This window comes from Oncorhynchus tshawytscha, linkage group LG34, assembly GCF_018296145.1.
Source record: "Oncorhynchus tshawytscha isolate Ot180627B linkage group LG34, Otsh_v2.0, whole genome shotgun sequence".
Lineage (NCBI taxonomy): Eukaryota > Metazoa > Chordata > Actinopteri > Salmoniformes > Salmonidae > Oncorhynchus > Oncorhynchus tshawytscha.
This window is the reverse complement of record NC_056462.1, coordinates 13,848,172-13,872,664: the sequence shown is the minus strand read 5'-3', so window position 1 is coordinate 13,872,664 and position 24,493 is coordinate 13,848,172. Positions and strand designations below refer to the sequence as shown.

The following is a 24,493-nucleotide window of genomic DNA, read 5'->3' as shown; positions in this document are numbered from 1 at the left end:
GTCTAAACATGTCATTAAAAAAAAACATGACGTGAATAAAACCAGTCTTCATTACACATTCAGGCCCCATTGTTTCTCTATCCAGAGGTTCAAAATGCAATTGCTACGTTCACGCTATACTAAAAGACATGCTACGTTGAGGCCCAGGTCATTTCCCTATTGCCAGAGGTTCAAAATGCTAATTCATATGCTTACATTACTAAAGCTCAAGGCATGCTTGGTCAAGAGCAATTAAATTGTCAGAATTAACAAATGTGTTTTTAACGAGACCATGGCCAAGAGCTGGAGTCATGAGGCGAGTATTGATCTGCTGAACAGAGACATTAGTCTTCAAGTATTTACTCTGCCAGCCACCTCTCCTCCAGCCTCCCTCCACAGTCCTCCCTTCACCCAGGGCAGGACCAAATCAATCCCCAGAAAGGATGTCTCTTTCCAGCCATAAATACATAACTAGCCCCCTCACCGACCCAACCAGCCTGACCACCACACGTCTGCAGGCCGGCTGGGGCTCTCAGAGTGGAAATGGTCCTCAAGGTTCTTGGCTGGGTATGAATGATCACAGTTGTATAGAATCTAAGGATTGTCCATGGCCTAAATACAGGAATGTTTTCCTCCTACATATCTTACATAAAAAAGATGCCATTTACGATAGGGTTTACTTATACTTTGTAAAATGCTTATACTTTGTAAAATGCTTATACTTTGTAAAACAAACGATGCACTTTTTTTGCTAAATAAGTTGACAGAAAAACAATACTTTTTAAATTCCCCAAATGTTTTATTTAAAATTCTCTTACTGGTTAAATTTGTCTAATTTCTATTCTTGAGCGTGTTTTCATGATTTGAAAAGTGTTGCCATCACTCTAGTAGCTGGAAATAAATGTTAAATGCAGACGTGATCATGCACTAAATGTTTTGTTTGGGGAAAGAGGGTTTTCTCTCTATTTTCCCTGTTTCATGGGATCAGAATAATTACAGCCAGATATGACCTCTGTTCCCTGTTTGAAAACTCACGACTGCACTCTCGCCTTGCGCTCCACACACGTTACAAATGTCGGGTCGATGAAAACAACAAGAAAGGTTACATCAGAAAATGGACGCCGCAGTCAGGCCTCAAGTCAAAGAGATATTTTAATGATATGTTCTTTCCCCCAAATGCAGCAGGGTAGCGCGCGTGTGTGTGTGTGTGCATACGCAACTAACAGGGCAATACTCTGTAGAGGTATTACCAAGACTGGCTGGTAGCTATTTTTACTACAGTAGTGACTTTGAAATCAAAACACACCCTATATGTCAGAATATGTCCCCCCTATGGTGTTGAATATATCCAGAGCATGTTTTATATTGACTTACTGATGATGCCCCCTACTAGAGCAGTGAGTCAGAGTGATGGAGAAGGGAGAACAATTACAAGTCACCAACTGACGCTTCAACGATCATATGCTTCGTAATCAGTTCTTCATTGCACTAAAATTGTAAGATGGCGCCAACAGACGTCGCCTTGTGTCGAGCTCCTACTCAACTTTCATTGTTGAGGATGTCAGCAAGCATCACTGTTTACACCTGCTGTATCCTGTGTTCGTGACCAAATAAACTCTGATGATTTGAAACGATCTAACATAAAGGGATGAAGGGAAAGAGAATGAGAGAAAAGCAAAAAGAGAATTAGGGAGACACACAAAGAGAGAAAGAGAAAAACCTAGAGAGAGCGAGCGAGAGAGAGAAAGAGAGCATCAGCGTAACAGAGAGAAGGACCAGTGGTCCTCAGGCCCCTCCACCCTCCAGCTGCATCTCCACACCACAGACATTACGCCCGTCCCCGGTCCCCGACGGGCCCACGAGGATGCTGGGATTGCCAGACGCTTATTGCTTTTAGATCACATTCTTATTGACTTCTGTCACGGGGGCCGTTTGTCAAGAGGACTGATGTCACTTTTTGGGGGGGGACTACCTCCATCCCTGTGACAGATTGGAGACATTTTCGGGCCAGAAACAGGTCGTTATTATGGAGTGCAATAGGTTAAGCCGGTAAAAACCAACAGGCCTAGACAGGCACGGCCCTGATCACTAACCCTGGTGTGACTGGGAATACGGTCTTTAGTGTTTTAGCAGAAACTAGGGATTAGGCTCTACTCTGGGGACTCCTGCACCTACTTGGCCAATGAATGTGGTAGATGACTAAAACCTTTCTTCACACTGTGCCGACCAGAACCGTGCTGTGCTGGGTCGGACATTCCCTTTTCACGTTGTATATTCCAGCATGGTTGCAGCAACCAGGCCAGCCCAGCACAGCCTGGCTTAGTGGTGTGAAAATAGTAGTGTACGTCACTCCCTAGTTATTATCCAAGATATGCAGGATAACGTTTTAGCAGAAACTAGGGATTAGTGCCTACTCCGGGGAAAACGTCCCTCCTACTCGAACGCTAGAGAACATGTGTCCTACGGCCAATGTGGATAATGGATTCTACGTTTCCTCCAACCTAGTTATCGCTAAGAATAAGACGGTGACTATTCAACTGTTGGTTCACTTTGGTTCAGTTGTCCTCATTGGAAGTTCAACAGAAATCGGGGTTCAACACTTTACATAAACGCCTTCAAAACAGAATCTGCACCTGTTGTTTTTAAAGCAAGTCCAGGGAAACGAAAGGATCAATTCAAACCCAATTCCAGTCCTGGAGGTAAAAGGTCATCAATACTGTTGGTTTTATCGATACTTCTGTCTTCTAGGTAATATTGATGTTACCGTTTTCTTTTAAACAGAACATTATCCTTGACTTGCTTTAACCACATGGTACTGTTGAGATATTGGTCAAGAGCAACCAAGCTAGTTTGGGTTTCTCTCTGCAACACACACAAACAAGATGTACTGTGTAATTAATAGTCCTGATATTTCCAAAATGATTCATTTCACCTAAACTAATTAGCCCTCATATAATATTCACCTTCAAAGAAACACCTAATTATTCCCGTGAAAGTTAATGTATCTTTGTTTGTTGACCTTTAGCCAATTAAGATTTGACATCATAAAGAGGCAGGTTAGTTAAATGGGCATCAACACCGTTGGTCCTCCTCACCCGGCTCTCTTTATGAACATAATGACATCTCTGAGCTGATCAATTTGTACGCATGTGATTCTGGCACTATAGCTTCAGTGTTCTTTTTTTCATCAAATCAAGTACAAGTCATCCCCTGAGATGGTGGACATTTTGTACATGATGCCATGATTGGGAATTTAAAGCAGGGAAAGTAACATGGAACAAAGGTAGTTGAGGTGAGATACCGACTGGGATTCAAATGATTTATATTTGTATCATTGTACAGCTACAATACTTTCCTACCTAGCCGAAATCAACATTCCCACCTTTAAATTAATGAGCTCATATTATTTTAATTGCTGCTATACTTGGTGTCAAATTAAATATTCAAGAGAAAAATGAAGATGGAAAGAACGGAAGATCCCAACTGCTGCTTTCTATCAACAAGTCAAATGATAATGCATCATGGGAAAATGGGGAGAAGACCAACCAAAGGGCTTGGTGGAGTCAGGGAGGCTTGACATATTACTTACCATTAATGCCAGGCACCACTGTCATGCAAAAGGAAAGAAAAGGAAACACACATTTCACATGGCTCCCACTGAAGGTTCATGCCAACTCAGACATTAAATAACTCAAAAGGGGAGAAATTCTACATACAAGTTTTGGGATCCAGGAAGGGACAGGATGTGAGTGTGTGAGGGCCTACTGGAACACTGCGTACTAACATAGCTAACACTAATGAGGAGGCAGGTTAGGCAGTTAACTGTGTGAACTATTTCATTCAAATGAGGGTGTGCTTTTTCTTTTTTTTTTACTGTTTCTTGTGGTACAATAACACACTTATGGCAACTGTTGTGCTTATTATTATTGCCGTGGACCTGCTGCCACAGGCGGGCACAGACTCACGGAGGGTGTGAGCAAAGGACGCTGGGTATTGAGCGAGGAGGGGTGACTGACCGTGTTCGGCTGCAGCTTTGAGCGTGGCCTTTGAGTGAGTGGATCCGAAGGGGTTCCTGACGAAGCGCCGGCGCCGCCTCAAGTCATCCTCCCAGTAGTCGAGGCGCCAGAACTCCCGAGGACGGCTGCAGGGGAACAGAGGTAGCACATGTGTTAGCAATTACAGAACAGCGTGGTGGTAGCCTATAGCCCCAATCACAGTGCAGAGTAGCGAGGCCAGCAGCAGCATAAAGACGGCCTTGTTTTGCTATGCTGGGTGTCTTCTTTTTGCCCCCCAACACCACAACAAATAAACACAGTAGATAGACCACCTAAAACCCTGACCTTGAAAACAACAATATTTTCTCTCTCTCTCGTGAAACGAGCACTAAATACATTATGGTGGAATGAGCAGCTGACAGACACTCCGATGTGCTCCCATTCCAGGCTCATTTGGGACCCAGCAGGGCACCTCGGCTCTAGCCTCTCTACCCGGGTAGCAGGCGAGTGCCCGGGCTGGTCCCAAAACGCCATTACAAAAACAGGGAAGCGGGAGAGGGGGATGGCATTACCAATATTAATCAATGTCCACAGGCCTCTGTTTCTTCCCAATTTGCACCTCCTTTACCCAGGCCTGGTCAGTTGTAAATCATTCAGACTAAAATCGTGTCCCAAATAGCACCCTATTCCCTATGGGCCCTGGTCAAAAGTAGTGCACTAAATAGGGAATAGGGTGCCATTTTGGACATATTCCCAATCTCAGGGACTTGGAAAGTGTCCACTTTTAATGAAGAGTCACAACCACTACACAGCATTGTGTTGTGTACATATAGGCAATAAAATATTCAAACAAAGGGATTTCATTTCAATTAAATTTTAAAATATTAATTACTTTTCTTTCACACAGCATAAGGAGGAAATACATTTCTTCCCAACATTAGTGAGGTGTTATTTCCCACCCACCCCTATTGAAAAAAGCTTGCCTAATCTAAATAACTAATTTACTGCTCGAGAAGAAATCGCTGGTAATTTGTCAAACTAAATTACGCCAAATGTGTTCCATATTGCGCGTATTATGAGGGAATGTTTTGGGCATTTAGAAATGAAAACACAAGGGAAGAACACAACATAATCCCTCTAACTCAGTAGAGTGGAACGGAGGCCAGACACGTCCCTCCTTCACCTATGAGCTGGGTTTACACATTCAATTTACTATTAAAGCACTGAGAAAAACAAGTGATCTAAGACATGTGCAGGTGTGTATTTGGGTTATTCTTAAGGTTGCATTAGGGTTGGTGTATGGCGTCAGCCTCTAAACAGATCCCAGTGTACTGATTTATAAAAGCATGGTGAGATAGAAATTTGGAAACCCAAGGTGCTGCGTCAGAAGGTGCTGCGTCAGAAGGTGCTGCGTCAGAAGGGTGAAGAAGTATTCGTGCGCAACAATTTTGAGTCTCATGGGTCTGAATACTTACGTAAATAAGATTTTTTTTCTTATCGTAATACATTTGCAAAAATGTCTAAAAACCTGTTTTTGCTTTGTCATTATGGGTATTGTGTGTAGACTGATGAGGGGGAGAAAAACTATTTAATCAATTTTAGAATAAGGCTGTAATGTGTGGAAAAAGTCAAGGGGTCTGAATAGTTTCTGAATGCGCTGTAAGTCAGTACGTCCATGGTGCTACAGGAGAAGTGTTCTGGTGTAAACAGGGCCTATTCCACCTGGCTATATAAATCAGGACGAGAGCACCAAGTAGCAGCCTCTAGACAGACAGATCTTTTATGTCCTGATATTTCACTGACTGTCTGCATATACAGTATGTTAAACCAACAACGTACAATATCAAAATGAAGGGGTTGCAGAGTAAAAAAAAAAAAAAAAAAAAAAGTCTAAACAGCAAGAGAACGTAATCCACATGAGAACGCTGTAGGGAAAAGAGGAAACGCTGTAGGGAAAAGAGGAAACGCTGTAGGGAAAAGAGGAAACGCTGTAGGGAAAAGAGGAAACGCTGTAGGGAAAAGAGGAAACGCTGTAGGGAAAAGAGGAAACGCTGTAGGGAAAAGAGGAAACGCTGTAGGGAAAAGAGGAAACGCTGTAGGGAAAAGAGGAAACGCTGTAGGGAAAAGAGGAAACAATAGCACAACACTGGAACATACAGTCAAACACATTTATAGCTTGAACACCAAATGAGTGTTGACATCAGACCTTGGCGAGGTGGAGTGGCATGTGTGTATCAGTGTCAGTGGAGGAACGAGGGAGAACCAGAACCCTCTGTGTGTGTGTGTGTGTGTGTGTGTGTGTGTGTTTCTTTGTGCACATGGTTATGCATTAGGGCTGGGAATTTCCAGGGACCTCCGATATGTATTACAATTCTATATCGCGATTTGATGTTCCAAACATATTGCTCAACATATGTCTGCTGCAGAGAGACAAGAGAGAGCCATGAGAACACGAGTCTTGATCAGTCATGGAAATAAAAGTGCTGAAAACATCTTGGCTCCCTATTTTAAAAACAAGATGGAGAACAAGCTATGAGGGAAGAATCCTGGAGTTTTGGAGCAGGTACAGCCAACTACCACACAAATAATATTGCGATATTGTCAAAGCAATACCACATACGTCGTCAAAAATAATATCCCGATTTGTAACTATTGATTCCCCCCCATCACTATTACACATGTGTGAGTGTACTTGTGTGTCTGTACGTCCATGTGTGTGTGTGCGCGTGTCTTGCATGCATGTACACGTGTGTGTGTGTGTGTATTTGGAGCTAGTTTGTTTTTGGTCTTGACAGCTGCTGTAGCTGCTCCAGTCAGGAGCCCGGGGCTCCCCACAAAGCTTCAGGCCAACACCAATGACTACACAGGGCCTCTGAAAGGGGACGGGCTTTACACAAGAAAATAAATACAATTTCGAGCCAGGTGCTTTAAGACGTTCTATGAAAGACATTAATTACTTGATTTATCTGAATGAATGAAAAAGAAATCCTTCTCTTTCTGTCCTTCTCTCTCTCTCACACTCTCTCTGCATCTTCATATCTCTCTGTCGTTCCCTTTCCCCTCTATCGCCCCCTCTTTCTCTTTTCATCTCTCTCTCAGCCTCTGGTCTTTTCTGGAGAGAAATAGAGGAAGAAACTGTCTTCAGCTCCCGTGTTTGTGTAAAGCCGAGGCAGTTTATAAGAGGCGCATGGGGGAATAGCAGACAGCACAACTATTCAATATTTTACAGGCAAACATTCTAAAGCACATAAGCAAAGAGAAGATGTCAAGGATCTCTCATTAAAAATGTATTTCGCTACTAAGAAGCTTGAAGAAGTGATGAGGAAACGGTGGAAGAGAAGAGGAGGAGGGATGGAGTAGTAGGTGAAGAGGACGTGTCTCTCTGGTGTTCAGAGGAAATGAAACAGAAACACAGGGCAGAAACTAAGAAGGTCCCACAATATAATAACGCTCCTGTTTGTTGAGGGCTTAGTGTGAACGTGGGTGTGAGGATACACACGAGCGGAAAAGAGGGAAAGCATTTACATTTGAGTCATTTAGGAGATGTTCTTATCCAGAGCAACTTACAGGAGAAAATAGGGTTAAGTGCCTTGCTCAATGGCACGTCAACAGATTTTTCCACCGAGACGGCTCAGGGATTTGAACCAGCCCCCTTTCGGTTAGAGGCCCAACGCTCTTACCCGCTAGACTACCTACTTCATGAATACATTTGAGACCACAAGTGTGTGTGTTATATCTGTGTGTTATGCCTGTGTGTGTGTGTGTTTTATGTCTGTGTGTGTTGTGTTATGTCTGTGTTATGCCTGTATGTGCGCGTGTGTTATGCCTGTGCGTGTATGTGTGCGTGTGTGTATGTGCTAGGAGACATTGGAGTGTGTCTCTCCATCCAGCAAACAGAATGTGCAGGACCTGATTTCCCTCCTGTCACAAAGGGCCCAGGCCTTGTTGCTGTGTGATAGTCTCCCTTCCCTAATTACCACTTCATCATCCTGCCTCACACAGCATTCATCTAGGAAAATGATTATCAAGCCAGTGTCACACACACACACACACACACACACACACACACACACACACACACCTCTTACAAGGAGGTTTCCTCCACATCCATCAGTGGGAGGACGTGTTCGGTAGTGTGGAGTAATTAGTCGCAGTGTTATGGAACGATCTCCACCGCTGGCCGTGTCGTGAACGGCACCACAACCAGGTTCCTAATGAAGGGTCTTGGATGGGCGTCCGCCCGCCGTCCACCCCAGTACCTTGCCAACTCCGTCGCCAATCAATCCCCCACGGAGACCGCCGCTGTACCACGGTGGGAAAAACCATGTGACACGCGCCGTGCATGTGTACGCTGAGAGAGTTTCTACAAAGATGATAAATCATTCAGAGCTCGTCCATCGTGTGGCGGGCTGCGCTGGCAGAATAACGGCAGCACCCATTCTTCAAGATCACAACAATTAAAATGACTAAAGGCCGCAGCCTTTTACACAAACCACTTGTGTAATTAGTCATTAGTTTACTCATAAAGGCCTCGCTCATTAGAGACTACTGGGGAGCGTCTGTTGTCTTAGATGGAAACTTTAAAACACACACACGTATGTACATGTGTAACTATGTTTGTGTGTGTTAAGGAGCACTTAGCAGAGTGCTGGATGCCTCTAAATGCTGTTTAATGTAGACCACATTGACGACCGATGAGAAAGGGCCAATAAGACATTTATGTGAGGTAATAAAATATAATTGTTTTTTTTTTCTGTGTGGCAGTAAATATAAGTTTACCAACATTAGAAGACGATCTCAGCCTCTCTCCTTTTGTGTGTGTGTCTGTGTTGCTTTCACTAATGAATAAATGGGTGCAATCACATAAAATATCACTATATGCAATAAATTAAAACACCATAGCATTAACAGATTGTGGAAAGAGGTTTTACACAACCTTTAAAACTATAAAGCCAACTAAATTGTCTGTTTGCATCAAAACAGAACACGGTCCAATTGGACTTGGCATGGGGAGAGTGACATAATAAACAAATAGCTTAATTGTAGCCAAGTGTTCAGTGATCGGCAGCTCAGTGAGGGCTGGCTTGAAGTCCAGGATTAATGAATCGCTTAGTTGGACAGACAGACTGACTGACTGGAGCTTTGGAAGGAGTGGAAGACGGACAGACGACTACGTTCTCTAACAGTAGCCTGTCCACTAGCCAGGACTTCCTGTGTATCGCCACAGAGGACAACACAGGGTAAACAGGGAGTAAACTACACACAGAGACATCTAGCTAAGAGACTGGGTATCTAAGTATGGCCTAGTACTGAACACAAGTGCATTGCTATGTCTGCCGGGTAGGTCGAAGAAAAGAGGCCTAGAACCATGGGAAATATGCCATTCCTGCTGTCCAATTTCTTATTCAGTATGCACTACCCTTGGACTGTTTCTACATGCATTTACTGTAGGCCTGTGTCTTATTTAAAAATAGGTATTTTATGGAGGCCCACCATAGAAGAAAAACAATCGTTTATAATATCCACTTATGGTTTTAAATGTTTGTTACCATAGAAACCCACGGTTCAATGCAGCCGTTTAAAAAAAAAATGTAATCTCAATAACAAATCATTTCTGGGTAACAATGAAGTACCTTACTGAAATTGTTTTAAATTAAAATGGAAACAAAAATAGCTTCTTAGCAAAGAGTCATTTATCAAGGAGTTTGCTAGGACTCTCTGGGAGTGGTCTGAGTGGGAAACTGAAAACCAGCTGTTATTGGCACAGGAAAATCACGTTCTTGGCTACAATGGGCCTTTAATAAATGATACATTCATGAACTTGTATTATACTGAATAAGCATGCCGTTATTGACTTATGTTTATAAATGAGACAAAGAAATGACAGTTAATGACTAAAATGCCACTACTCACATATAATGAATACTATTTAAGCACTTAAATCAATCAATACACCATGGCATGCAATTACATTGATTTAAGTTTGGCATTCATGTGCACTAACAGTTTGTGATTAGTTGATTTATTCTTATTTGATCAAATAATGTACACTCAAAAACAGAGAAATACATAGACTTTGAAACGCTATCTATGGGAGTACAGAGGACAAAGACATTAACCTCAATTAATTTATTACAAATAAATAAAATGGGAATTTAAGGCGTGGTGTATGAGAGCCAATATCGCTTATCTCCCCCTCTCAAACCTCAAACACAGGCAGTTAAAACACGGTAATAGATTCTCTCTGGAAGCCACTGAAACTTTGATAGCACTCTTATTTCAATGCCCAAATTGTTATTTTTCTGACAAGGACAAACGATAGTCATCCATCAAGATCCAATCAGACCCCGCCAAACAGGAGCAGGATGCGTCGCCCAAGCTCTTCCCAAGCTCTTAAATGCTACTTGCGTTGCCTTTGCAATTTTTTTGTTGGAGGGGGCGATATTAAAAACAGTGAAACATCAAGGATTTCCAGGCTAGATAATTTGCACCCACTGAAATTAACTTTGGTGAATAATGTGTGTGTGTGAGTGAGTGAGTGAGTGAGTGAGTGAGTGAGTGAGTGAGTGAGTATTAAGATTACTGTGTGGGAAGGGGGATCACTTTTGGCTAGAGATTATGCAAATTATCCTATATGACCTTTATCATTAGAAGCCGTACGTAGAGCAGCAACATGTATTTCATACATCACACAGAGCACTTTGCTGAGGACAAACAGTCATTTATAACTTCAGACGGGACTCATTCGGGTACAGTCAGTGAGATTGCATATATGCAGAGGTGGGATTTCTCACTTTGCTTTTTTTTTCTCATTAATGCAAAGGGGCCCCATTGGCAGCCCCTCAAATCGCTCAAACGTTGCCTCTATCGCCGAGATCATTTCTTTTGATTTGCATAAACCATGAGTTTATAAGAATCTGAGAGGGGATAGGTTGAGGATTTGTCATACATATGACTGTGGCGCCAGAGAACCCCTTCCTCTTTGTCAAATGGTGTCAGCGGTGGGAGCTAGTCACAGCGCCGGCTCCAAATTAAAACGAGGGGTCAAATGCCTTGCTATGGAAATGGCCATGATTAAAGCTCGCCCTAAGCCGTAAGTGAGGTTCTACAGTACCCGTGCATTAATGCATGTCCTTCCTAGTCAAATGAGCTGTACTACACACACCATTTCAATAGCAGTGTATGTTAATTCAGCCTTCCTAATGTTGCTGTAATGTTGTTTATGTGTTTGACAAAGGTAGCTTCAGGGTCACAGAGGAGGCTATCGCCTCCATCTATACTCCTAAACGACTTTCATCGTGATGGGATTTCACTCGTTCTTTTTTTGTTTATGACAGGATCAGACGATTTCATTTGCTTATTTTGAATATTATTTTGAATTCCCTGCTACAGTTGATCTGATTGGATACGGGAATGGAAAGGTATTAGAAATAAAACAGTGATAATACGCCAAACAGTTTTGATCAAACCTGGAATCCATATCAAAACAAAAATGTTACGCCAAAACATAACACGGATAAGTGTTTTTACAGATGCTACATATAAGTACTACGCCATTTGACTACATTAACACACCTGAGGAATTAACAGTGAGGAACTTCAAGCTGCAGGTCTTTCAGATCACATGACTAAGTTCACGGCACCTGACGACAATAAGCACGTTGATATCCTTCACACATCTACCACTCCTCCGTGTAATTACTACTCTAATTCCTTATGAGCACAGAACAAAAACTAAAGAGAAGAGAAAGAGAGAGAAATAGAGAGAGAAAGAGAGAGAGCGAAAGAGAGAGAAATATAATATTGCCTCTCCATAACATCACTGGGCTCGCTAAGATCAAAGCACTCCCATGGGGTGGCCATGCATGAGGCTGCAGACATAGCGCAACAACACACAAATGCTCAAAATGAAAAATGGAAATACGGTCCTAATTACCGATGGGCGCAGTATCGCGCGCTCCCCAATTAGCAGCAATTAAGCTCAGTGTAAATTCTGAGACAAAGGGTCTGGAAATTACACCCTAATTATATTCTTCCTCCAGGGGAGGTGCGGAGATTTAGAGGAGAGGCCTGGGTGTAAAGAGAGGGGGGAATATTAACCAAAATGTTGGTTTGTTTGTTAAAAGAAACCACCCTGTGTTTTTAACCTGTTAAAATACGTTTCAAAAGAAGTGTACTGTGCTATTTTACAGAGAGAACATATTATTTTGCCACCGACTAGAATATGTACAAATCTATCTACAATTCACAATAAATCTTCAGCACCCACGACACCATGTCCAAAGTCAAACAAACCATATTAAAACACCAATGTTACCTTCAAAAACACAACAAAAATGATATATGCGGTCACCAAGTCTGTGTTTTTGGATAAAGCATCATATTTTCTTAGTTTTGACAACATGCACACATCTGTCACTGCTGGTAGGTAATGAAGACATCCATATCCACTGGAGCAGAATTGCATAATTCATCCATTACCGGAGGTATCCTCATAATCAGATGACCTCTACCCTTCAGGGCTGAACTTGAATGTCCTGACAAATCTAAACGGGCACAGAATGGCTCTGAACACAACCACGACCACATAGAAGACTGAGCAAAGGCCCAAGGTCGTCTGGGATTGGGGAAATGCTTGGGGGGGTTCGGGGTCCTCGGGGTCTGTCAATCTTAAAGTTCCCATTTACAACATCAAGTGAAGACGGGATCATTTATAGCTGGACATACATTTATCAGAAAGGACTGCTGGAGTGAAAGCACATTTTCTAACAAAAAAATGAACATTTCATTAAATTATTATTATTCTTCTTATCAGTGGCGATTTTAGCATGTAAATCTTGGTGAGGCAACAAACAAAAAGTGGAATGCATGACAGCAAAGCCACTACACAATACTAGAAAATACATTAAATGCACATTAATGAGCAAGCTAGGACGGACATAGTCAATATAACTGTTTCTTCAGCACTTTTGAAATGTACAGCGACAGAATTCAGAACATGGGCCGTTCTTACAGTGTTCTCCCTGTACACCAAGTCAGAACCGTAGGATAAATAAAGGGGGCATATAAACAGACAACGAAAGCTCTTACAATATTCAATGATTACATTTCTCTAAAACAGACTATAAGCTACATGTGCTCCACCAAGTTAGAACAGTAAGTGAAATTAAGAGGTGAAAATAGACCAAATTATTAGGGTGAGGCACATGGGCTACTAACAGCTTACTACACAACATACACTTAGTATTACTTTCTTAGCTACAGTATACATATCTCCCTGGCATATTACATCATTTATGCATCATTTATTACATCATTTATCCTGTTTGGCCCTGTCCGGGGGTGACCTCGGATGGGGCCACAGTGTCTCCTGACCCCTCCTGTCTCAGCCTCCAGTATTTATGCTGCAGTAGTTTATGTGTCGGGGGGCTGGGGTCAGTTTGTTATATCTGGAGTACTTCTCCTGTCCTATTCGGTGTCCTGTGTGAATCTAAGTGTGCGTTCTCTAATTCTCTCCTTCTCTCTTTCTTTCTCTCTCTCGGAGGACCCGAGCCCTAGGACCTGAGCTCCAGGACTACCTGACATGATGACTCCTTGCTGTCCCCAGTCCACCTGGCCATGCTGCTGTTCCAGTTTCAACTGACCTGAGCCCTAGGACCATGCCCCAGGACTACCTGACATGATGACTCCTTGCTGTCCCCAGTCCACCTGGCCATGCTGCTGCTCCAGTTTCAACTTCCACCTGACTGTGCTGCTGCTCCAGTTTCAACTGTTCTGCCTTATTATTATTCGACCATGCTGGTCATTTATGAACATTTGAACATCTTGGCCATGTTCTGTTATAATCTCCACCCGGCACAGCCAGAAGAGGACTGGCCACCCCACATAGCCTGGTTCCTCTCTAGGTTTCTTCCTAGGTTTTGGCCTTTCTAGGGAGTTTTTCCTAGCCACCGTGCTTCTACACCTGCATTGCTTGCTGTTTGGGGTTTTAGGCTGGGTTTCTGTACAGCACTTTGAGATATCAGCTGATGTACGAAGGGCTATATAAATAAATTAGATTTGATTTGATTTATGCAGCAGCATACAAGACATTTTTGGACTCACCTTGTTCACTTGAACAGGAAGGTGGCGGTCCTTCATGGGAAAATTTTGTCATCAAACTTTGTCAAAGTCTCTGGATTTATGGTGCTTTCAAGATAACTGGGAACTCGGAGAAGAAGAAAAAAACATTGAATCAGGATGACGTCAGTGATCTTCAGGTCGTAGCTCGAGAATGAGGCCCGAGTTCCCGATTTACAATTCAGAGTTTATCCAGAGTTCCCAGTTGTCTTGAAAATATTCAGAGTTAACAGTAGTTTTGATTCCGGCACAAATCAAGCTTCATTGACAGCATGGCCAATGATGAATGTTTATCATTTTAAACTAGGAAAATAGACCCTTAATCTTAGACTTGGGACCACACAGCCACTCCACTAAATAGCAGGTGAATGTTTGCTTTGCAATGCTTGCAGATAGCTACTGATTCCTTCCAAACCACTCATTGTTGAATTTGTGATTTCTATGTTGTTGTGTAATGTTAATGCCCAATGGCCGATGAGCACCGATACGTTTCATCTATAATTTCTCTTCATATGACAAGGATTAAAAAGGATTTGCCAGTAGATTGTCTACTTGATTCATGATGATGACTGCTAGCTAAGATTTTGAAAGTATGATGTTGACACGATCAGTCCAAAAAAAGCTACCGTAGATATGTGAATTGATGTAATTTTATCTGTGGCCAGTGACCTTGAGCCTTCTTGGATGGGCCCTTCAAAGTAATTATGGCAGCACCCAATAGGCTTGAATTTTTGAGCTCTACCCTAAGATTTAGACTTTTATTTTGCAAAAAATGTGGGGCTCAAAACAGGGGTCGCCACTGATTATTATAATTTCCCAGTTAATTCATTTCCCAGGATTTTGAGGCGGACATGGCTGGGTGACAGACACAAGACACAGTGATGTCCCGTACCCTCTCTGTATTCTAATCTAGCGTTGTCCCCTCCTCTAAACGTGTTAGTGTGATGCTGGGCTGTGCATCGTGCCCTCCTCTCAATGTGTTAGTGTGATGCTGGGCTGTGCATCGTGCCCTCCTCTCAACGTGTTAGTGTGATGCTGGGCTGTGCATCGTGCCCTCCTCTTAATGTGTTAGTGTGATGCTGGGCTGTGACAGGCTCATCTAGCACGTCTGTCTGGTGTATTCATGAGGCCCTCCTCTCTCTCCATCACACAGCAATGCCCATTATACAGCACTTATGGTACAATGGCAGCAAGCATGCCGCCTAATCATGTCAAGTGCTGCACTTCATGGGCTTGGAGGAGAGAGTGAGAGAGAGAGGCGAGCATGTGAGGAGAGAGCAAGAGAGAGCGAGAGAGAATGGGGGTGGGGGGGTGGGGGGGTTGAGGCTTGATGGTGCTGGGTGATCACCCTGTGGTTGCCAAGGTAGTGGATGGATACTTTGTCAGTGGACTGGGTTGATATGGTGGAAAACAACTACATGAATACTGCCGCTACTCACACATTTTTAAAGCGTGCCAATGCTGGCCTTAATGACTCCCTGATCAAAAATAAAGGTTAAACAAATAAAAATGATGAAAGTAGGAGAAAAATGATGTAATAGTTACATTATTTCAAACATTTTAGACTCCCTCTCCTATCGGTGGCTCTGGTCTGGAGCGAGAGAAGGAGAGAGAGAAGGAGCGAGAGAAGGAGCGAGAGAAGGAGCGAGAGAAGGAGCGAGAGAAGGAGCGAGAGAGACGATCAAGTAAATCCAGAGAAAGAATAAAAGCTGAAGGTCCCTGAGTAAAGGATGGATCCTCTCCTCCATCTCCCTCCATTCTCTGCAACATCACGCCAGTATTTCATGTGCCCTTTTCTGCTTTCGCTGCAGAACAAAGCCGCTGGATCCCAAAGATAAAAAGCGGATTTTTTGGTAAATGGTGAAAGTGTGGAAATAAATGACCAGCTGTGGCCTGAGTGTAATTACAGTGGCTGGGAGAGCAGCGATCTATCACGAGACCCAGGAGAGGGGGTGACACACACAGCGCCACGGGGTTAGTCAAAGGAGATAACTAACTAACTACTGGACCCTGAACAATCGATACTCCCCAGATATTGCATCCTGGGAGAAGGGAGAGAGGAAAAAGAACGTAAAAACTTCCCCAATGGCTTTTTATTGAGATATTGATCAGGGCCCTCTAATCAGGACCTTACTGGGCCAAGGCCATATACTTTCTTAAGGGTATATGGAACGGATAAATCTGGAGAGTTGCCACACTACATAGAGGAGGCTGAGCTCTGAGGCGGTAGACGGTGGGATGTAATAGGTCTTTCTGGAGAGGAAGGAAGAGAGGGGAGGGGGTTCACACTGTATAACAGGGATTCATTACAGAGCTGAGGAGGAGGAAGAGAAAGAGGAGGGAGATGAGGAGCAGGGAGAGGAGGAGGAATAAGGGGAGGGAGATGAGGAGGAGTAAGAGGGAGATGAGGAGCAGGGAGAGGAATAAGAGGGAGATGAGGAGGAATAAGAGGAGGGAGATGAGGAGGAATAAGAGGGAGATGAGGAGGAGTAAGAGGAGGGAGAGGAGTAGTAAGAGGGTGAGGAATAAGAGGTGGGAGAGGAAGAGGAATAAGAGGAGGGAGATGAGGAGGAAGAGGAATAAGAGGTGGGAGAGGAAGAGGAATAAGAAGGAGATGAGGAGCAGGGAGAGTAGGAGGAATAAGAGGAGGGAGAGTAGGAGGAATAAGAGGGAGAGGAGGAATAAGAGGAGGTAGAGGAGGATGAGTAAGAGGAGGGAGAGGAGGAGGGAGAGGAAGAGGAATAAGAGGAGGGAGAGGAAGAGGAATAAGAGGGAGATGAGGAGCAGGGAGAGGAAGAGGAATAAGAAGAGGTGGAGGAAGAGGAATAAGAGGGAGATGAGGAGCAGAGAGAGGAGGAATAAGAGGAGGGAGAGGAGGAGTAAGAGGAGGAGGAATAAGAGGAGGGAGAGGAGGAGTAAGAGGAGGGAGAGGAGGAATAAGAGGAGGGAGAGGAAGAAGAATAAGAGGAGGTAGAATAATAAGGAAGGGGAGTGAGAGGAGGTGGGAGAGAAGGAGGGGGAGGGAGAGGAGGATGAGTGGGAGAGGAGACACCTGCAAAATAAACTTTTCTACACTAAACACTGAAGATTGAATTCACCCAAATCACTCCTAACTACCAGTCTCAGAAGAAAACTAATAGCTCCATTATCCTGGACTAAATCCCTTAAACCTTTGATCCCTAAAGTGAGAGCATCAGTTTCATTCCTCGATGCTGCGATGAGGCTTGTTTAACCGTTAGCCGTCCATGGTAAGTAACATATGGACAGCATCAACCGTTAATACGTTCCATCATGACACGTTGTTACTATTTCTTACAAGCCCAGCCACTGTACTGTAAACACAGTTAGAAGCAAATGTTATCATTAGGGCATATTCTAATTCCTATCCATAACCCTTGACATCACGCCTGCACGGTAGGGCCGTGCAGAACAGATACGCATCATTTTATATAATGTATGGAATGTTGGCCTGTCAAACTTTAACATGCTCCTCTCTGGAGATTTGGAGAACAGGAGAACATCCCTCCTCCTACATGTCACCACATTACAAAAAAAATAAAAAAATCCCAGACACGCGGCGTGATGAACGAGGTCGAGGGTTTCACTTTAAATCCGTTTAAGGCTCGACGCTCCAGATTTCCCCTCCCGATAGCGACCGTCTCATTTACTAAAGATGAGCATCATTGACAACTCGGCTTTCTTCTAAACCCTCGTTGTTTACAGTAAAAACTGTTTACGGCTTAAAACCGACTGCAGATGGATGTCCGGGGCAGCACCTTCGCTCAACTCTAACTTTCTCCTGGGGCTAATTGATTTTGGAGTAGGCCTCGGACAGAGCTAAGCCTAAAGAAAACAACGATCAATTCAGCTAGGAGAGAGAACGGAAGGCGGATGTTGTAGAGTAGCGCTGTTGTCCGACAGCTGTGCTAGCTCTGCACGGCATGCTGGGTCTGGGTCAGCACGCATGTTTGTATCACGGGCCCTCCAGTGTTTATAAGCAAAGCAAAAAAACATTAACACCATTGAAGTCACCGCAGCTAAAGATGCTAACAAACGCTGGAAATGCAGTGGTAGGTCTCAGAGCATGATGTTTCATTGTGACCGCGTAACTAAATTGTAAGCCATTACAAAAGCACTTAAGTGCTAAAAAGGTCATTGTCTTATTGGCCTACCGCCCTGATACAATCACCATAACATTTCCACACAGATTATAATCCTACCGTGACATTTTATTCAAACTAATTGAATAGAACGTCCAGCTTTTTGCCAGCCTTGACAACAATGATGTACTGCTATGGATTATGAAACGTATACAACAGATAGGTATCAGGATTAGGGTAGATTTCAAATCCTGGTCTGGTGTTTATTCTAGTCCCTGAACTCTGCTATGGGAAACTGATCAGCAGATAGGACCGAGGGCCTCAGAGTTTTACAGAACACAAACAAGCACTTGAGAACATGCTCTGAACCTTCTCCAGGCAAACATTACAGATGACTCATCGTGTGTGTGTGTGTGTGTCTCTTCCCAGACATCCTGGGATAAACATTGATGCTTTAGGTCCTGATTGTAACCCAACTTCCTCATTCAGTTTCTCCCTTAAACGATCTCAGCCCAGCTGCACTGTACGTCCCATTAACATTCAATATGAAGCAACGACGCAGCTGGACGGACCTGGTAAATGTATCATAGTGTATGTAGAGCAAGTCAATCAGCTATAGGTAGTATACGTTGCCATTGGAATTGTGACCTATTTTTCCTGTCAATGAAGGAGTGTTTGTGTGTTGTGTTTGAGTGTCTCTCTCTCTGTGTGTGTGTGTGTGTGTGTGTGTGTGTGTGTGTGTGTGTGTGTGTGTGTGTGTGTGTGTGTGTGTGTGTGTGTGTGTGTGTGTGTGTAATCAAGGACTGATGATTGGCTGAAATTAGTCTGTGGCAAATGCCAAGGTTATGATTTATTCATTTTATGACTGGTAGACAACGCAAGACAGAGGTAAGTGTGCGTGTCTGTGTGTGTGTGTGTGTGTGTGTGTGTGTGTGTGTGTGTGCGCTGGGCTGGAGAAGAGCAGGGGTTAGTTGAGTGAATACAGGTCCTTTGTTTCTGCAGGATGCGTGCTACAGACTCACTCTGGAGGAGTGTGTTATGTTGTATGCTACGAACAGTGAGACTCAGGGTGCATTCCAAATTGCACTCTTTTCCCTAATAATACACTATTGGCCAGAGATCTATAATAAAATAAAAAAACACCATTTACAAAATTACACAAAATAATAAAACTGGATCAATCTTTCTTAGATGGGTTACATATCCCCTTCTCAGGTTCAACAATAGCACAATGGCTATGGTATGTTGTACACAAAGGAAACTGGTCGATGGTCCCCATATAGAATTAATAGATGAGAGAACAGCATCAACCCCATCTTTCTGTCAGAGTAAAGCCCAGAATTCTTCTATTTCACCCTGATGGTTCTGGTGGAGCAATGACATACTACAAGATAAAACAGTAATGCTAATATTGATAGTTTGTCCATTACAGGTCAGCTAACTGTCCTGGGAACAGTTACAAAGCTGTTAGTTTCCATCTCACAAGGCCGGATCGATGCAGAGGCATACTGTTTCAATTTTGCCAGAATAGATTTTTTCTGTAACACCCCAACCCCAGAGCATTCATCTTTCTGAAGGAAGGGAAGATTTGATTTACTGAAGAAAAATTGGAGTGCTCATCACAAAGATCTTTTTTTTTTGCCGGGCGGCGAGAGAGCGTGACACACAACAAAGATGGATGTCCCTACGGCTGGGAAGGCTCTAGCCTACGGCTGTTCCATTACAACACGGTGGAGTGGCGGAGGAGAAGGATGAGCTGCTTAAAGGGAGGGAGGTAGAACAAATTAAAAGAGAAAGGGGGAGAGAGAGAGAAAGGAAGAGAGGGTTGGAGAGATAGAGAGGAACAGGAGAGGAGGAGAGCGATTAAGTGGAGGAGAAACAGAGGTGGTGCACCTTCAAACATCCCCAAATACGTGACCTGACATCCAATAATAATCTCCATGTTACACATTTGGCAGAAAACACAACACTAACTACGACTCAAAATCTGAACTTGAACTCTCCCTCCCCTCTAACACTGTGCTTACCCTCCCACACTCTCTCCCCCTCCCACACTGTACTTTCCCTCCTCAGTGCAGCTATAGTACCTCCTCTCCTCATTTCTCCTCTCGCTTCTCCCTCCTCCTGTAACTTCTACTCCTTCTCCCTCCTCCTGTAACTTCTCCCTCCTCCTGTAACTTCTCCCTCCTCCTGTAACTTCTACTCCTTCTCCCTCCTCCTGTAACTTCTACTCCTTCTCCCTCCTCCTGTAACTTCTACTCCTTCTCCCTCCTCCTGTAACTTCTCCCTCCTCCAGTAACTTCTCTTCCTTCTCCCTCCTCCTGTAACTTCTCTTCCTTCTCCCTCCTCCCCAGCATCCAGAATGAATTTCCATGGTACATTAGTCAGCTTATTAGGATGTAATGAAGGAGGGCGTTGAGGAAAGGGGAGTGTGTCCTCCGAGACATCGCTCTACCGTTCTCCCTCATCTCTCTCTCTCTCTCCTCATCTCTCTCTCTCTGTCTGTCCGGCCACTTTGCCGGGTGTCATATACATGAAAGATGACTTGTCTCCTGACCCAAATAAACACCAACGTTGCCTAGATGCTCTGTCGGGCCACTCACTCGCTCCAGAAAAAAAAGTGGGGGGAAAAAAATGAGTGCTGCCAGTTGCTTCATCTGTGGCCACCTCAGAGCTGGTTATTCACGTTGTGTCTGTGGTCTTGGATCAGACTGCTGGCGTGTTGTACACCAGAGTCTCCAGATGATGTGACTGTAATGTAAGGATGAACAGGTAGTGTTCTCTGTCTGTCTGTCCCTCAGTGCACGTAATGACGTGTGTGTGTGTGTACACCAATGACGGCCAAGGGCAGATCTCAGATCAGAAAATAAGAGTTACTTCCCTTTGTTGGAGGGAGACCTCCCTAGACGTTCCAGTAAAATGGAGAGAGAGGTGGAGGAATAAAGGAGTGAGAGAGAGAGAAAGAGAGAAGGAAATAGAAGAGGGAGAGAGAGAAAAGAAAGAGCGAGAGGAGAGAAAATGAGAAGAGAGAAAACCACCTAACACCTCACGTCTCCAGGGGCCAGGGCTGGTGTAAGCTGGATATTAAGACACAAATTGCATTCAGGCGGGTCACGGCGTGTCAGATGATATTAGATGCCTGCCGTGAGGAAAACAACAATTCCTATCAGCCTGTTCTGTGAGAAAAATAATATTTTCATTTTCGGCCCCTTTATTGAATAGAAACTTTAGGGAATATGTCTTTATAGGAGCTCGTGAATTTTCCACCTCTCGACAAAGGTCGTAATCATGGCTGCGTGAACCCTTTGTTGCTCCCAGATTTCATTTTCACCACCGCTGATAGAAAAGGAGTGTGTGGGTCTTCTCTCCCTCCTTCACTTGTTTTCTGTATCGTTGCAGCACCCACATGTTTTAGTCTGTGTGCGTGCGTGTCCGTCTCTCTGTGTTGTGTCCTTGTGCGTGTGACTGTGTGTGAACAGCCTGTATCGTATCCACCCCCCCCACACACACACACTGCTGCCTGCATGGGGTCCCCGTCGCAGAGCTGCGCCACCTGACCTTCTCGGTAATTGACCAAAAATATTGATGCAATGGCACAGGTCTGATTGTGATTTATTAAAAGCTTGGGCCCGGCTCCCAGGCCCGATGCCAGCGGCTCCCTGCTCCCAGCCTGGCCCATCGGCAGCCATTAGGAAAACCATCAATACTGTAGCAGCACAATAACACAATGAAAGAAAGGCACGGTAATGGGGAAGGGAGAGTCTCTCTGGGCTGCGGAGGTGCATAGCAAATAGCTTGGCCTTGTTGTGTGAATATACAGAAAGAGAGAGATATAGAGATATTACTATTTCGGAAATTTTGCGAGGATAATGTTTACTGTAAAAAATGTTTTGGTTTATTTCACTTTTGTTTATTATTTATTTCACTCGCATTGGCAATGTAAACATATGTTTCCCATGCCAATAAAGCCATTTGAATTGAATTTAATTGAGAGAGAGAGGAGTGAGAGAAGGGGAGAGAGAAAGAGAGAGAAGAGTGTGTAATATAATATTGCCTCTCCATAACATCACTGGGCTCGCTAAGATCAAAGCATAGAGGAGAGGATAGAGAAGGAGAGAAAGAAGAGGAGAGAGAAAGATAGGGAGGGAAAGAAAGATACTCATGGGAGGCAATCTAAGAGACCAGAGAATCATTTATTTATTTTTTTATGTGGGGAAAGGAAAGAGAGAAAGAGACCCCCTGAGCCCCCCAGAGCAACCACAAACTGAGCTCACACAGGCAAGTCTCAGGAGAGTCAACTCAGACTAACAAGAGGGAACCAACCGACCAACAGCAGGCTGACTCTCCAACCATTATATGCGGTACCCAACCTGCCAGCACACAAACAGCACAGGCCATCATTAGGGAATACCCCCATTGACTTCAAACTGGCCTGTTTTGTTGAAACCAACATTGAGCTTTTTAAGCTTTTCTATAGTGTTAATGGCTGGAGGGTTTGTTTAAATCTCTTTCATCTCTGTCCAAAGTTAATGTATCATGCATCCCATACCTCGGCGTTTGTACCGGTGTGGACCTAACTCAATCACTAACTCCCAGGAGGGAGGCTGGGAGATGATGAGAATACAGTCCTTACAGTGGTCTTAATGGATGTGTTGTACTCTAAGGAAAGCTACGGCTCATTTAAAAGTCAGGTGTATCCTCTTTCTTTACCATTACCAATACCAATGCTCAATGTTCTTATTATGTGAAGTTTGGGCAGGAAGTTAGGACACTGGGGGGAAAAAACAGCCAAATCGGACCATTTCCCCAATGCACTGCTTCATTTGAATTGGTATGTTTGTATGGAGATTGGAACAGAGTCGCAGTACTTTAGACTGAACATGTGATGGTGCTGAGTGGAACCTGATGAAGGTGTAACTAGACTGAAGACCGAAAGCGAATCATTTGATTAGTTGAATGAGGTGTGTTAGTGCTGGGCGGGAACGGAAGCCTGCACCCCCAATAGAGCTCCAGGACCAGAGTTGGAGAACCCCTGCTCTAGATTGTAGACTATAGAACTACGTAGACCTTTACCTGAAGGCAGAGCTTCCCCAGGCACCGTGTTTGTCCGTCAGGATGTTGACGATCTTCTGGATGAGCTGGGTGGCTGTCACGTGGTCGCGGTACTTGGCCGCTCGGATCAGGTGGTCGCACATCTTCTCCTCATCACGCTTCTCAGCCGAGTACTGGGCACAGTGGGACTGGGGGTCAAAGACAAAACGTGACAAGAGGTCAACTTCTCTGTCAAAAACACAATAACGTAAGCGTCATTAGAAATGAATTGTATGTGCAGTGCTCAATAAAACCTCATTTATAGTACATTTAAAGAGAAATCCAGGAGGTATGTATTCTGAACATAAAACTGCATACACATAGTATGCGACTTCATATTGTATGTATGGAACTAGCATGTATTCTGGGGAAAATGGTATAGGCTACTACACACCATGTAAAACAACATAATATAAGGCTCTAGCAGCTGTGTGTGTGTAGAAATGCTACCTTGAGTAAAACCAAATGAAAATCTGGGGTCATATTCTGGCCCTTATGTCACGTTGATTAATAACAGCGGACATTATAGTTACTAAAGCCTCCAGGGCTCCGAATCACAAAACAGAGGTTCATTTTTCTCTGTCTGAATGTGTTATCAGAAATGGCCTTTGAACTCAGAGTAGATGGTATATACAATAACACCTATACTGAGGGAAAAAAACAGCCAAAAACTTAATGTTCCACTTCAGTGCTAAGATAAACTGAGCAGAATATAAAGCCGAGTTAAACTGTAAAATAAAGTAATATATAACCGACTGAAAACATTTGAGTACACTGCATATTTCTAACAGCTGTTAGCCAAGTGGTGTAGAAATACAAGCCACAAAGAAATGAGGAATACACGCTACTATCATGTACAGTACCTCAGGCAAAAGTCCCGGCCATATTACTGTGATTTCAGTGCATCCATTGGATACTGAAAGGTTACAGCATCAATACCAGCAACTCTTAATCCAATTCCCAATGCTCAAATGAAATGAATCTAAAAGGCAGCCCCATTGGTGGAGAACACACACATACATCCCCAGCTCTACAAATACAACCTGCCTCACCAGGAACGTTAGCAACCAAGTAAACACAGGAAAGTGCTCGATAATGATTGGAACGGTGACTTTTCATACCTGGCAGGAAATCTATAGGTCTGGATCACATTCTGGAAGGCTATTCTGGAGGGGCTATTGGGCCCTAATTATCAATCTACGTGTCTTT

At 43.7% G+C, this 24,493-nt stretch overlaps 1 protein-coding gene across 4 annotated transcripts in view; it reads right to left on the bottom strand.

Annotated features, from left to right (window-relative positions):
• LOC112231646 (lipopolysaccharide-responsive and beige-like anchor protein) overlaps positions 1-24,493 on the bottom strand; it is a 351,054-nt gene that overhangs the window by 164,691 nt on the left and 161,870 nt on the right. For 3 of the 4 annotated variants that reach the window (XM_042311819.1, XM_042311822.1, XM_042311821.1), the window contains exons 37-39: positions 23,267-23,433; positions 3,996-4,120; positions 3,569-3,586 (exon numbers count right to left, since the gene is read on the bottom strand). In XM_042311819.1, coding sequence (XP_042167753.1) covers positions 3,569-3,586; positions 3,996-4,120; positions 23,267-23,433 — 310 coding nt within the window. The remainder of the gene's footprint in view (positions 1-3,568; positions 3,587-3,995; positions 4,121-23,266; positions 23,434-24,493) is intronic. The other variant, XM_042311823.1, reaches the window with a different exon arrangement.